At 42.2% G+C, this 16,026-nt stretch overlaps 1 protein-coding gene across 14 annotated transcripts in view; it reads left to right on the forward strand.

Moving 5' to 3' along the window:
• SH3PXD2A (SH3 and PX domains 2A) overlaps nucleotides 1–14,122 on the forward strand; it is a 259,091-nt gene extending 244,969 nt beyond the window's left edge. For all 14 annotated transcript variants that reach the window (XM_065067108.1, XM_065067106.1, XM_065067104.1 and 11 more), the window contains 5 exons: nucleotides 1,080–1,197; nucleotides 6,758–7,092; nucleotides 7,965–8,014; nucleotides 10,142–10,261; nucleotides 10,393–14,122. In XM_065067108.1, the coding sequence (XP_064923180.1) occupies nucleotides 1,080–1,197; nucleotides 6,758–7,092; nucleotides 7,965–8,014; nucleotides 10,142–10,261; nucleotides 10,393–12,288 (2,519 nt within the window). In that variant the 3' untranslated portion in view covers nucleotides 12,289–14,122. The remainder of the gene's footprint in view (nucleotides 1–1,079; nucleotides 1,198–6,757; nucleotides 7,093–7,964; nucleotides 8,015–10,141; nucleotides 10,262–10,392) is intronic.
• The last annotated feature ends 1,904 nt before the right edge of the window (nucleotides 14,123–16,026 follow it).

Below are 16,026 nucleotides of genomic sequence, written 5' to 3' on the forward strand. Positions count from 1 at the left end.
AGCTACAGAAACTCATGCTGTTACATGCACTGGGTTCAGGAGAGGCGTTTGGTAACGCTTTCCATGTCAGCCACTGTAGAGCAAGGCTGGCAGTGCTTGTTTTCAATCCTAGTTGTAATTTTTTTTTTTAAGCTAACAGAGGAAGAGGTTGACCTTGAGCATCACGGAAATGCTGCAGCAAATTACTCTTGGTGTGTGGAGAGAGATGCTGAGGAATTGTTCTGCTTTGCTCATTGGTGTGGTCTCAGCTAGTCTGCTCACCTCTGCCCTGCCAGGAAGGGAATAGCCAATGGACATGAATAGGGATGCTAAGTTTTTGGCCCAAACACCATACTTGAAATCTAGCCTATGCTTTTGAAGTATGCATTTTAGTTCTGGCCCTCCTTTACCACTGGCACCCATGTATTTCTCTGGAGTGAGGTCTAGAAAAAATGTGTTTGCAAAACGCTTCACAACCCTTGAATGCAAGATGCTGTAAGATCTCCTGTCAAACACAAAACCTCTGCATCCTTTTGTCACTTCTTTGATGCTGTTTCAAGCTCGTTGCTGTAGACTCACCTTGCAGTGTGATGGGCCAGCCTGTCTGAGTTGGGGAGGATTGGTCCCTTCAGGGATGCATGGCTCGGGTTTCAGTAACACGATGCTTCATGCAGCCATGTGCACATTCAAAAGAGCCAACTGGCTGGAGCTCCCGTGGTGACGCTTGGCTGATTTGGCAGCCGGATTGATTCTGTCAAGTTACAGTATGGGAGTTAAGTCCAGCTTCAAATCCTCTCCCTTACCCGCCCAAGGAACTTGGGGGGGGTTGAGAGGGAGGGTGGGGGAAAAGGGGGGAAGCTCTCTGGAGACTTTGTGTCGTTATTGGCATGGAAACACTTTATGATTATCAGCAGTAGGGTAGTGGCAAGGGGCTGATTATCATGTCGTCAGCATAAATAACCAGTGGGCCCCTGAGCAGGGCTCCGCCTTTTGTAATGGCTCCACGTAATCACTGCATAACAGTTTAAAAGCAAGAAGAACAGAAAACCAGCTGGACTAATTCTGACCCTAACTGATGTTGCCTTTTCTCCCTTCACTAGAAGAGAAATATGTCACTATCCAGCCGTACGTCAGCCAGGGGAAGGACGAGATTGGGTTTGAAAAAGGGGTCACCGTGGAGGTCATCCAGAAGAACCTGGAAGGATGGTGGTACATAAGGTAAAGAAGCTGTGCAGCCAGATTGCTGTATAACCTGTGACAATGAGCTTTTCTGATCATTCACTTAACGTTAGCATTTAAATAATACTGTAGCTGGGCAAGGAAACCCAAATTGTTCATAATGCCTCTTGAAGAAATGTAAAGAAAAGGCTAAGACAATACAATAGTGATTAAAGTAACTCTGTAGTGTCTGCAAAAGCTGTGGACCATTCCAGTGGTGAAATTCCTGAACTTGTAGACATTTTTCTTCTTCCTCTAAGTTAAAAGCCCATATCTGAGTTAAGATCTGTGAGACCTAACAAGGCTTTCTGTTGTGTGTAATTTTAACGTGATTCCAGTATAAAAGTTATTCTGCAACATGTTCAAATCTATTTAGAGCAATGCTGAAAGGCTGATTGTAATCGCTTGAGCTGTTTGGGGCGGGTCGTGCTATTTGCAGGGATGTAAGAGATCAGTTTCCTGGCTATAGCCCTTTTCCAAACTTATTGGTGGTTTCAACTAATTCACCTGATTTCTGCCTGTCTTAATTAGATATTCACAATGTAGAGGGACTGTATTCCAAGGGCAGGCAAAGTTATCATTGTGTATCAACCTTTGTTATGTATTTGAAACAGCAGTCACTTGTGACTTAATCCTTTTTTAAAATGCTTATGGGGAGAATGTAGGTTAGGTGTGTCTCAGTGATATAAAGTGTCAGGATGAGTACTTAATGAAAGATTTCCCTACTGAGGTTTGCGCAGCACTTAGGATTTAGTGCTCTTCCATGATTCTCCCCTTGACTTGTATCTGTGTGTGAATCTGGCAGTGCTGTGACATCCCATATTTCTTTAAACAAGATGTGATAAAACAGGTAGCTTAAAAACACGGGTTTATCTCTCAGGCAGTGCAAAACATCTTATCTAGTCATCTTTTTCCATTCAGCCTGTAATTATAGTGATTATTTTTTCCCCTTGCCCTCCCCAACCCGTAATTTGCTTTTGTTTGAATTCTGCTTGATTTATCAGCTATGAATGAGGACTATGAAAATGCTGACCGAAGCAATGTTGTTGTTTTTCCTGATATCCTCACTTAGAAAACTGATTTTTTTTCCTTCTTCTTCTGTGCGATGCTCCTGTAGAGGGAATAGGCTCATAAAGATAGCAGTGGAGCCAGGAAAGCACTCTAGATAGGAGGAACTCAAAAATTGCCTGGGTTTGGTCAGGTCACGTTTTTTTCTCCTTTAATCATTCACAGAAGCAGAATCCAGAGTTGCAGATAAAGGAACATAGGTTTTCAGAGGGGAGGAAGATTGCAAGACATCTTTAGTTTATTTTGGTATTCTCCTGAAATGCAGCCTTATTACTACTATAGGTTCCCCTTTGCCACATTAACAGTTCTAGAATAAGCAAAAATTCTTTTTTTTTTTTCTTTTTCTATCCCTTTTCCTCGCTTTTTTCGGCCAACCCAAACCACACCTTTTTCTATGTAGCAGAAATGCTTTCTGGTAGACAGTGACACATACTGTAGTGGCTTAAGTGGCTCTTTCATAGTGATCTGCTGGAAGGACAGTAGATGTCCCAGCCACCCCGTGGTAGCTGGGGAATGCAGCACACCCTTGGCTTTTTCATAAGAGACATTTTGAGTTGAACAACCCCTCTTCTTGTTGAAAGGCAAGTTACATGCTCCCTATATGTGTGACAAGTGTATTGAGTGTCAACATTCATCCTCTCTGCTGGTCTGGAGTACTATGCTGCAGTCTTGCTGGAGGATTGAATTATTCTTAGAAACAGTTCTTTTTTATTTTTCCATGAACAACACTTTTGGAAATGTTTTCTGTGGTGATCCATCCCTGCAGGCTGGTCCTTTGCAGCCTGCATAGCTGATCTCCAGCTTCTTATGCTGTTTGTTAGAATTCAACTGCTCTGAATACTGTTAGATACCACTCCAAAAAGGATTCTTCTTCTGTAGAAATATACTTTTCTGAGTACTGAATGCCTTAAAAGGAGAAACCTCGTCTTCTGCAGTGAGTGTGAGGGGAGAGGGAGCAGGAAGAGATTGCAGCTGAATCCTGCTGCTGGGTGACAGAGACTGAACACACGTGTCAATGTGTAGAAATAAAAACAAACCTAGCAGCTTGCAAATGGAATCCACCTTAAAGACAGTAGCCTGTTCCACCTTAAATATGTAATTTCCTCTAATTCCTGGCCATGTGCTGATCCTCATTTCCTGTCTTATTTTTTTTTTCTTTTTTTTTCTCTCTCCCTCCCCTAGTTCGCTTCTGGAATAGTTCCAGTGCTCTAGAGCTGGAAAGCAGATGTGACTCTCAGACTCACAGAGGCACAGACTTTTTTTAACATTCCTACGGTTTGAATCCGTTTTTTCCTTCATGTAATATAAACAGGGAGGGTTTTGGAATCACTGAGGAACCAAATCACTGCACCTAATGCTGCAACACTCTCAGTTCAACGCTGTAGAGGCAAGATAGGTTTCTTCCGTTATTTTGCCCTGTGTGCATTATGACTTTAAAAAAGATATCATTGGGACTGTGGAGTGAAAGAAAGGCTCTGACCTGGGATCATTCTTACTGCTGAGTTCACTGGATCTGTGTGCTTCCCTGTATGATCATAGCTGGCATTAGCATTCATTATTTAGATCTAATCTTGTATCACTTACTGTGACCTGAAGGTAATCTCATGGTACCTAAGTGGATTGCAGGCAAAGTAAGTAACAATATGCTGAGTTAAAGCTTTTGTTTTATGCCTGCATCTTCATTTTGTGGTATGTTCTCAGCCTCAGCCCGTGTAAATGAAGTGCAGCTGGGAGGTGTTAGCAGCACTGAAACAAAGAAGAATGTAGGATGGAGTTTGAAATGTCTCCAGTAGGTTGTGAATATAAGTAAAAGGAGCATACTTGTGATTCGACCCTTAAATGTTGAAATTAAGATCATTACAGGTTCAGGACTTCTCTGAAGATGATTAGCAGATGCCTTAGTTCTTTCACCTATAAAATAGTGAGATCAAATAGTCTTCTAAGGTGATGTTTGTAAAGGGCTTTGAGATTACCAGATTCAAGGACTAAGGGGAAAAATGTGACCCCATTTGATTTACATAATAGTTTTTATTTGTGATGGTGCACAAGTAAACTGGCAGTTGCTGGCAACTACTGCTCAGTATTAACTTCAGGTTGAATTTACTAACTCATGGGAAGAAATAACCAGCAGCAGCCTCTCTACTGAGGGTGTTGCCCAGAGTTATTAACTGTCCAGCTACTGCTGCTACTATTCACTGAGAGAAACTACGAGAGATCAGAGGTGTCTGAAGCAGTGGGTTTATATGGGCTGATCCAAATACGTACAGTTGTCAGGAGAACTAACGAGCCAGGACCTGCCTCTGGCTGCTTTTCCGATCTTAAACATGTTGCGTCTCCCACAAACTAAGATGGATGTAAACAGTTTTTTCTTGTTGCTTTTTCACAATCAAACTCAGTTAAAATTAATCTTTGGAATGGGAGCGCTCAGTGCATTGGCCAATGTGGTTTTCCTACAGATTAAAACCTTTACATCTCTAGATCATGTAAAGTTATAAATGTCCTTTAAAAAACTTCCCTGATGTGCAGGCAGCAGAAAGCATTGGTCAGTAGCTCTGCAAAAGGGGATGAAGTCAGAAGTCTCCAGGGCTGGAAAATGGCACTGATAGGTGTCTTGCCACAATAGGGGACAAGGCATATATTGGGGCGGGGGGGGGGTCCTTTTGTTATTTTCCTCCTTTCCCCCTCCCCCTTTTTTTTGTTTTTTTTTTTTTTTTTTTTTTTTTTTTGTTTGTTTGTTTGTTTTGTTTTTTGTTTGAGGCTCAGCAGAAAAGCCTCAAAGGGGACAGGATTGCAGAGATTCAAATTGCATCTTGACATACTATCAATGGCTGGATGCTGTGTATCTGTTGGAAGACAAATCAAGTTATTACCATTTTACTTCTTGTTGGTCTCCATATGGCAAACAAAGCTCAGAGCTGTTGGGATGCTTTCCTTTGACACCAGAATCTTTGGAAAAACTTGTCATTAAACTTTCTGAACAAGGGATATCTCATATCTTTGACTTTATGTGTGACAGAAGGCAGGTATGTAGGGAGAGACAGCATCTCTAATGTCCTGACTGATCTAGATGGGAAAAGGAAAGGTTTAGGACAGAAAGTTCCTTGTGGTCATTGCTAGAAGTACAGCAGTTGTGTTTGCTTTTGTACAGGAAGAATAATGAAGTCTAGGGAAACAAACCCACACTGCATTTTCCTGTTCTCAACAGAAAGTCTCAGTACCACTCTAGAGTGTCTGGATGTGGTAAATGAGCCCAGGGTGTGTCCTGGTGCACAAATCTCACTGCAAATCTCAGAATTGAAGTGTTGGCATGCTGGAGTTGCTCACCTGCCAGGAAATTATTTGCTGATATTTTCCCCTATTCCCCAGCTCCTTCCTCTACTGTCTAACAAATCTCCATTTTCTTTAAAGATCCTTTGAGTCCTACTGTTTTAGCTTTTGTATTTCCTGCAGATTTCTTGAGCACCAGGATTTTAATGGTGCCTGCTTTCCCACTTACCATTCAAGCATCTGCCTTGAGTATCTTGAGAGACTAAAGAGCGAAGGGTTTCAGTGAGTCACTCTGTAGCAAGTTAGGGTTTCATTAGGGAAAGCAGAGTTCATACACATGGTCCTCCCCAGAGTCTGATTGTAATCTGAAATCCCTGCTGAGGTGTTAGGAATGGCAGGAGTTAGAAAAACCGTCTTCCCAAAAGCCCAGTTGTGGAAGAATGACTTCAGTTTGAAGTGCAGTGTGAGCAGCTCGGGGCTGGTGCCCTGGGAACACACACTGGATTCAGGTGTCTGTTCAGATTTCCCAGTTTATTTCTTCAAATAGCCTCTAGCTTGTTCAGGAAAATGAGTCTCCATCAAAGCCAGTTTTCCTTAGTCAAATTGTTTCTTGACCTTGCAGTGCTAGTGACAGCTGCAGTGGTTTAAGAGTCCTATTTTCTCCCTAAGAGAAACTGATCATATATGACCAGGAGTTATAGGAGGAGGGACGGTGTTTATTGTAGTTGCAAGGGGGGAGGCATAGGCAAGGGCCTTTAAACTGCAGATGTAGGGGCTCTGTACTGGGCTCTGTACACCCATATATTAGCCCTTTTCCATTTTGAATTGCCAGTAGGAAGTATTAAAACTATTAAAATATTTTACTCACTAGTTTGCTTTTTTACTGTATGGGCAAACACTGAACTTGCCTAGCACTGTCTAAAAAGGCATAAAGCAATCTGGTGAAGCCATTTGCCTTATGAGTAACTGTATTTCTTATCCAGAGAGACTCCTTCCTTAGGATAATTAGTGGCTTTTAATAGCAGTCTATAGTTCAGTGCTAGCTCAACTGACTTTGAGATGTCTAATCAACAGTTAATAAGTTAGTAGAGACCACCTACAAAATCTTATCCAAAACCTGCAAATTTTGTTTTGTTATCGTCCATCACTTTTGCCTTAGCTGTTATACCTGAAGTATATGAGAAGGCTGTGCTCAATGTGATGTTGGTTCCTTTTGTATCTGCAGGTATCTAGGCAAAGAGGGCTGGGCCCCAGCTTCGTATCTGAAGAAGGCTAAAGATGATCTTCCATCTAGGAAAAAGAACTTAACTGGGCCAGTGGAAATCATAGGAAACATCATGGAGATCAGTAACCTGCTGAACAAGAAATCATCCACCGACAAGGAAACTCAAGCAGAAAACGAGACTGCAGAAACCCATATCACCAAGAAGGAAATCAGTTTGCCCATCCTGTGCAATGACTCTAATGGCAATGCCATGATGACCCCAGACAAACAGGCTTCCAAACTGGCCCAGGGATCCCCAGCCATAGCAAGGATAGCACCACAAAGAGCACAAATAAGTAAGGCAGTAAAGTGGTCTGGGTTTCCACTGGCTCGTGGTGAACTTCTGTTTTCTACCTTTTAGCACTGACATTGCCTGTCAGCCAAGGTCCTATGTGTCCCGGCCTTATTGCTGAGTCCACATGAGCAGATCCTTGTCTAGTCTGTATATCTGCAGGGACCCCAGACCATGGTCCTTCATTAGCAGTGATAAAATTTAACTTTGCTTTACACAAGGGCTGGCTGGTTCTTCTTTATCTTAGACAATATGTGCTTACCTTTTTTCTTTTCCTCAGAGAAGATTTTTTTCATTTTGAACACTCTAAAATGTGTCCCCCACCCCCAGTAATGCAGATGTGATGGTGTGTTAAATTCAAAGAGACCACCTCTGTCTTTTCTTGCATTTGTTCTGCTGTTTTCCTGGAGGCAAGTTGCTATAATGCTTTTACTGCTTCACCTACAGAATGCAGATGCTGATGCTAGTCTGTGCAAGGAATAGCAAGATACTATTATATGATAGAGGACAGTATGAGTGTTATTAATTTAGTGGATTACTTTTACTGCTGGGGGGAAAACTAAGTATTAGGCCAATTCTTTGCTGGCCAGTCTCCAATGGAGCTGGTCAGTTCCAGCAGAAAATAAAATCCACTACTTTCTGGCAGTGATTTCCTCTTAAAATTGCTGGCTTAGCTGAGTTGAATAGCTAAGCTACCTTGGTATTTCTAATATACCCTCATAGTTTCCTATCTTGTTTCATAGGGGTACCTTAAATATTGCAAATACTGATTTCTAATATTCTCAAACTGCATAACAGCAGAGAGCTGCAGAAAAAAATGTGTTTAGCAGTACTTAGAAAGTTAAATAAACTCCCCTTTTTCCTTTTGCTTCTCAGGTTCTCCAAATCTAAGAACAAGGCCACCACCACGAAGAGAATCCAGTCTGGTTTGTATTGGTTTATGGTATATGTTAGCAGTGGGTTAGGGGTGTCGTGCTTTATGAGAGTTTTGTACAGCTGTACAAGGTGTGAGGAGTGTCTGAGAGATCCTTTACTTGCATGCCTGTTCATTTGATTTTTCAAGTATTGAGCAGGCCTCTGGACATCCTACTGTTAATTGGGGATTTCTGTTTTTCAAAGTGTTGCTCTAGCTAAACAGGTATTGAAATGGAGGGAGAACATCCTGAAGCTCTTAGGTTCTCTGTATGAGCATTAAAGCTCATTTGGCTGACTCAGAAGGTGTAAAGTTCCTCTTGGTGTCTTTAGCCAAGACTGGATCTTTTGACCATTTCTTCTCTTTAACAATTGAGAGCTTTTCCTCTCCTTCCATTGCTGCCATCCTTGACGTGGCTAAGCTTCACTCTTTTGTATGCTCAAAGTGACTTGCGATCTTATGGAAGGTTGTGTGCTACAGGAATGACACCTCCTATGATTATCAAAGCTAGGATGCTGGAAGTTTGGACCAATTTAAGAGTAGGACTGTCCTATTCAGATAGGAACTACTCAGTCTGTACAAAAGTCGTGCTAATAACTTGTTTATAACTAGGCAATACATAGTCTTTAATCTTTGCTGTACCCTTTAGCAGCGGTATGTGACTTGTAATTTTTCTGAGATGACTCTTAACAATCTAGGTGAATAGCATATCAGCATTTTTTTCCTATTTCTCTTTGTATTCTTTTGAATTAGACTCTGTTTTGGCAAGACTACTACTCTTAATCCCATGCTAAAAATAACAGGGATAATAGATGTGAAACCCTGAACATGTCTGCTGTTTCCAATTATCTTCATTTAATCCAAACCATCCTGTTATCTGAAGGCATTTTATTATACTGCACTTCTGCTGTATTTCAGCATTTATAGCGCAGAAACATCCAATTATAACATTGTTAGACACGGTTCCTAAGGTGCAGTGATGCATTCTCTGTGAAATGCCACATGCTGTGCGTGATGAAACATGAATTGTTAGTTACAACTAGGATATCTTAGAAATGGAGGAGCATGTGAATAAAGCACAGTATGTAATTTGCCTTTCTCCCATTAGTGGCTTAGGCTTATTTTGTATCTTTGGCTGTCCTGTGTCTGTCTGTGGCAGGTCAGACCTGTGTTCTGACATACTGCAGTTCTTGTATTAGAACCGTAAGTGGTGAAGTGCAGAAGCTGTTAAGTTTCTCCATCATCAAGTCATTCTGTAAATGAGCAATGGGCTAATCTGAAAAGTTTTTGATATTGAAATTCTTGAAAGGACTCTTATCCCATTTATTACCTTAAAAATAATGATAATAAATGTGACAGCTTAATGTAAAGGCACACTTAGCTTTTAGAGGAGTCTGGTATGCTGCCAGAATGGCTGTTAATAGCAGTGTACTGCTTTTCGTGGAGTCTCTGCGCTTTAAATGCAGGTCATATTGGGACTGAGTTCTGGGTCTCTGTTATGGGGAGGAACTGGAATCTTTTGATTCTATAGTAAAGTCCTTCCTCTGTCCTGTCACTTCAGCTGAGCAAAGCTTTTCATAGAGGTCTATGATATTATCCTTGTTTCTTGCTGCAACAGATGCCCATTAGCTCATACCACTGAATACTGCAGATTGTTGAAAAATCCTGCAGCAGATTAAGAGCAATAATTCATGAGGTTTAGATTTTAAGGTGGTATATTTGATGATAGGCAGAATCTATTATGATCTTGTTGCAGTGCAATTTTCTGCAGTTGTAGCAAGCCATTCAGAACTGAGTCTTTCCAGACAAAACCTCAGAGTAAATGGGCAGTTGTTACTATGACTGGAATGGCAGCTCATGCTTTATGGCCCATTGGTAAAATGTTTTACTGTTCAGGTAAAGATTATCACAGTTTTAATAGCTGGTGAAAGTGGCATGAACAGTGCGTATTTTGAAAGGCTTCTCTCTTGTGGCCCATCTCAATACATCAGCTTCCATTCTGAAGAACTGGGAAGTTAGCGTTAGGAAATAGCACAGGAAGAAGGAAGAGTTTTAGTGAATAAAGCAAATAGTTTTTCATACTGCTGTTCAGCCCACTGTTACTTTGGTTTCATTGAACAAAACTTCCTATTTGCTGTAGGGCTTTCAGTTGCCCAAACCACCAGAGCCACCCTCCGTGGAAGTGGAATACTACACCATTGCAGAGTTCCAGTCATGTATCTCTGATGGCATAAGCTTTCGTGGAGGACAAAAAGCAGAGGTGAGCCTTAACAGTGCAGCTGGAAAAATTGTAATATTTGGCTATTGCAGGGGACTGGATTGAAAGGGGAGGAGTGGAAAGCAATTGGTTGAGACTTTTGTCTAAGTAACACATTCCTTGTCATCTCCTAGGTTATAGAAAAGAATTCTGGTGGCTGGTGGTACGTGCAGATTGGAGAGAAGGAAGGATGGGCTCCAGCCTCTTATATTGACAAGAGGAAGAAGCCAAATTTAAACAGAAGAACCAGTACTTTAACCCGCCCAAAAGTTCCTCCCCCAGCACCTCCCAGTAAACCAAAAGACCCTGAAGAAGGAGCAATTCCTGGAACAGTTTCTTCAGGAGATAGCCAGGACTCTCCCCACAAGCTGAAATACGAAGAACCTGAGTATGATGTGCCTGCCTTTGGCTTTGACTCAGAGTGTGAAGTGAGTGAAAGTCATCGTGAAGAGAGCACTCCTGAAAAACGACTGTTTCAGCCTCTGAAGCCCTCTCCTGTGTCATCGCTTCAGAAAGCAAAGTTCAAAGTAGGAGAGTCTTCAGAAGATGTTGCTCATGAAGAAGAGACCATCTATGAGAATGAGGGATTCAGGCGTTATGTGGAAGATGCTTTGTCCAATAAGGAATCTAGTGGAGACTCTGATTCTCAGAAAAGCGCCTCTCTCTCCTTGATCCGAAGGAATTCTCCATGTTCCAGCTCTCCTAAATCATCACTCATGAAGCTCAGGATGGATAAAAACATCCAGCCTGATCTTGGAAAATGTCACTATTCCAAGAGTGAGGAGACAAAACCAAGGTCAGCTTCAGATGTTGGCTTACGTAGCATGCCAAGAACAGGCATGAAGAAAGAGCCTGGGCAGAGTCCTTCCATTAGAGCAAAGCCAATTGTTAGGCCCAAACCCTTTCTGAACAAGGCAGAGTCTCAGAGCCAAGAAAAGATGGATATCAGCACTTTAAGGCGTCAGCTTAGGCCAACTGGGCAACTCAGAGGTGGACTTAAAGGTTCAAGAAGTGAAGAGTCTGAAAGCCCCCCACACACAGCTTCTGAGAACCAAGATGATCCTGTTAGGAGGGGTTCGGCTGATCTCATTACAGCTCCTTCCCGTGGCATTTTGTGCTCTACCCATCCAGCCAAAACTGAGCAAGAAAATTACTCCAGATGTTTCTATGTGACCACTGAGTCATATCAAAAGGTACAGGATTCTGAAATTTGCTTCCCAGCAGGAGTAGAAGTGGAAGTACTGGAAAAACAAGCCAGCGGATGGTGGTACCTGAAATACGGAGACATGGAAGGCTGGGCTCCTTCCCATTATTTGGCTCTCCCTGATAACCAGAGAGAAACCACTTCAGAAGAGACTGATGCCTCATTTGCCAGGAACAGGAAAAATGAAAACAAATCAAACAGTTTAGAAAAGATAGAGAAGAGGGTTCAGGCTTTGAACACCATAAACCAGAGCAAACGTGCAACACCACCCATCCCAAGCAAACCTCCTGGTGGTTTTTCAAAACCATCAGGGCCTGTCAAAATGAGGAACGGTGTGAGGCAACTGGCTGTCCGGCCACAGTCAGTGTTTGTGTCTCCACCACCAAAGGATAATAACCTGTCATGCTCCTTGCGCCGAAATGAATCTTTAACAGCTACAGATCATCTTAGGGCCGTCCGTCGGAATTCTTCCTTCAGCAATGCGTGGTCACAGCCTGGTGACATGAAGGGAAAGCAGCCTGAGCGATCGGGTACAGAGGGCTCGGAGACCACTTCCAACCTCCCTACCCAGAGGAATGGGATTCCTGTGTCCACAGTCAGGCCAAAGCCCATTGAGAAGTCCCAGTTCATCCACAACAATCTCAAGGACATCTATGTCTCCATTGCAGACTACGAAGGGGATGAGGAGACTGCAGGGTTTCAGGAAGGTGTCTGCATGGAGGTCCTGGAAAGGAACCCAAATGGCTGGTGGTACTGCCAGATCATGAGTGGTGTGAAGCCATTCAAAGGCTGGGTGCCCTCAAATTACTTGGAGAAAAAGAACTAATATTGCAATATCTTTAACCTCCCTAATTTATACTGTTCCTGCTGTGTACATGTGGAAAAAAAAAAAAAAAAAACAATTGCTACACAAAAACAACACGTTTCCCTGTGCTCCAGTTTGTACAAAGGGACAAAGGAGTCTATGCTGAGGACAAATCTGCCGTGTTCTGGAGAGGTTTGTGGGGTTAACATGTCATAAGAAACTTTGAGGAAGATGCAGCATAGTCAATGCCTTTTTGTGAAGTTGTTAATAATCTTGTGTGTGTAACAGGGTATAACATCCCATCTTTCCCGTTATTGATAGGAAACCCAATGTGTGCCTTTTGTAAGAGAGAAAGAAATACACATGCATCTACTTGGGGAGTTACGTGCCAAACTCTGTTTTACAATCTTGGCTCCCTTTCTCCTCATTCTTGTCCATAGGTGGAATACCCAAGAGTTTTGGATGCGTTTTCACAACTTACAGTAAAAAGCGAATGGAAGTTTCTGAAACACAGAGGGACTCTAATACTTTGGAGATGTTAACTTTTTTTTTTAACTGTTCTCAACCATTGGTTGGTGCAGAGTTGGAGCCTTTTCATTGTGGAGAGATTTGGTCTCTGACTCCAGCTGCGTTTTTTTTGTTACTGCTAACTCATTGGAAAAGGCAATCAGGTGGTGTTGGTTGAGGGCTTTTTGTTTCCTTTTTTTTCTGTCTTGTTCTTAAAGTCGGGATTTCAGGTGTTCTGGGGCAGCGATGCCTACTGGTGCTTGTAAAAACAAACCTACAAACCCCATGTTTAAGCACATTGATTACTTTGTAGGTTCCATATTTAATTCTGTGCCTGACCACTGCCAGGTGATCCTGGTTGATTCTCTTCCCAGAGCTGGGTTTCTGAGCTGTTCATAGCATCAAAATGTACAAAAGTCCCTTAAGACACTAAAGACAAAGCTGTCAAATGTGTTACTTCTGGTTTTGTGATCTGGTCTGAATCCAAGCGTGCTGACTGCTGGCAGGGCCCACCAAGGTATTAGTTAGAAATAGCTGTAACCTTCTGCAACATCAGTGTTTACAATGAGGGGGGGAAAAAAAGCCATCGAACTCAGTCTGCACGTGCTTTATTTGTATATTTTTGGGGAATTGTTTTCTGTGTTTTGTGTTTGTCTTTTCTGTGCATTCTGGGTTTACTTTATTTTTTGGTCTTCTTTACCAGAAGAGACTTAGAACTGAAGTAGGAGCCAAATATATGTTTCTGTTCCCACTTGAATCCAAAAAGTACATTTGTACTGGAAAGTGTGCCTGGGCTTCCCAGGCTCGAAGGTTTAATATTGAAGCAATTAGGTCTACAGTGCATCTAACCAGGAGGCTGCCTCTTCTAGTTCCATTTCTGTTTACCTTTCTTAACTCACGCTTTGAAACGTGACACATGGCGGGGGTATAGTGGTGGGAAGTGGAAGAAGCATCCATTGGTAAAGGCCAGGAATATGGAGTTATTCATGAGGCAGCCAACTCTTATACTGTAAACATCATTGGCTAAATCCCTACTGTACTTGAGGAAGTCATGCCTTTTTTTTTTAAATGGCCTTGTTAATCACTCAAGATAAATATCTAGTTCCTTTAAGTAATAGGCAGCATTGTAAATCTGTTTTAAGGGGCACAGGGCAGACCATTTCACTACTGGTTTACACAAAATTATACATGCCTTTTTATCTACCCAAGTTTCATACTGATTTGGCTTGAAAGGCAAAGGTTCTAAAGACTTTTAAAAGAGCTGGGATCAAGGGGCTGAGTAAAAGACGACAATAACATCGTGTGTTACTGGGGATGTTTCTCTGCCAAAAAAAAATTACACAATTTATACGTTGTTCTTGTCTTTATTTTTTGTTTTCTTGGTGGTTTGGGGTTTTTATTAATTTCCATGGTAGTATTGAGAGTTGCCTACAGCTAACCAGACTGATGTCCTTTTGCTAGATGAAACAACATCCAAGTGCCACAACTGGCTACAAATAGTGCTGTGGTTCAAGCAGCTCTCTGCATCCAAATGGGGAGGGAGGGTGTTTGGTTGGGATCCCTTTAAATTGTGGTGGCAGGAGAAGGAGGAGTATCTGCTCAACAGCTCGTATCACAGTGTACAGGGGCCTCTTTGTACCTTAATGTATTACCATATAAAATATATATATCTATATATATAGATATAGATAGATAGATATCCAGTTAGCTACATCTTACTGGATGTGTTTCTGAGGCATTGTGGCCCTGTCTCTCATACTTCTCCCCATTTTTAGTTGTGCTAATATGGTAGCAGCCATAAAAGACTGCTGGAGCTGTTGCAAGATTATTATAAAAGTATTATATTCTTCTGCTGGACAGTATTAAATAGAGCAATACATAGAGTTATCTGCTAGATTGCAGTACTAATAGTAGTGACTTAGTGACTCGTATTAATGTTGTTATGATTTATTTTAACAATAATGATGCGGAAGTGGTTCATTATTTTGAGTTAATGCACTTTAACAATAAAAGAATCCAAAATGGAAGCCAATGCAAAGAACTTAAGTGCATTATTTAAAGGTGCAGTATATAATTATCATTTTCTTGAAGCACATATTTATTAAGAATTAACTTATTATTTAAAATATTCTAAAGTTTTGTTTAAAGACATTCCCACTAGGTCATCTCTTTGGGGGGATGTAAAAGCACAGCTCCCAGATCTTCTGCATTGAGCCACTGAATTCTCTGAGTACAGTGTGGCATGGTGTGAGGAAAGCCGCATGCAGACAGGAGAGCCCGCACTACTAGAAATACTCACATTTGGCATCCAGCAAAGCTGAGCCCAGAGCACCTCTGAACTGCAGGAGTCCTTGCAGGGTTTGGGGTGGCAAAGCCACTTTTGGCAGGTGGTTGCCTGGCTGCCAAGTGCTTCTCATGAGGCTGGACCCCAGTGACGTGGGATTGCTGCGAGGCTCAGGCTGGTGTGAGGGCTTTAGGATCTGCCTGGGAAACACAGGCCAGCTCTGTAACTGACGTTAGTCTGTCCTGCAGCTCCTTTTCCACCTTGCGAGCTCCTGGCAGTGCAGAGTGAAGGTGCCTGCAGTGCTGCCAGGGTTTTCTCAAGCAGCAGCCTAGGCCCATGGCTCAATTGCTCCTTTATCAAAGGCTTCGTGGCCCCCTTGAGGAGAGGCTAGAGCCTATAGATGGGCTGCGAAGCCACATTCGTGGCCTCCCTTTACTCCACCTGCACCAGCAAAAAGGATGGGGTGTGAATGAACTACTTGATGCTAGAAATGAATGTGGGCCACTGCCTGGCACACTGGGCTTCCCGCCTGGTGGGAAAACTTTGATTTAGGCTTCCCTTTACTTGGTGGCTGTTCTGATTGCTTGTGTTTAAAAGGGCACTTTTAAAGCAAATAACCCCTCAATGTGTTTTTTTTCCCCTGCTATCTTACTGTATTCACAGCATCTCTCACTAACCTTTTTTTTTTTATTCTCTCAACTGAGAGACTTTAGGAAAAGAATTATTTTGTTCCATTGGCGAGCAGCTGGTTTTGGTCAGCTCCAGGGACAGGTGAAACAGCAAGCCCTTTCTACTGTTAGCTGTGGAACAGAGCAAAAGGCCTTAAGCTAAATCAGAAAAGCCAACTGCATGGCAGGAAAACCTGTCAGGGTGCCTCGGAGAACAGCATAGTGCTAGAAGTGTTTTAGCTATTTTCTAAAATGTTAATGTTGCCTTAAGCTTTATTTACTAAATTTGTCAGAACTGAC

This window comes from Columba livia, chromosome 6, assembly GCF_036013475.1.
Source record: "Columba livia isolate bColLiv1 breed racing homer chromosome 6, bColLiv1.pat.W.v2, whole genome shotgun sequence".
Lineage (NCBI taxonomy): Eukaryota > Metazoa > Chordata > Aves > Columbiformes > Columbidae > Columba > Columba livia.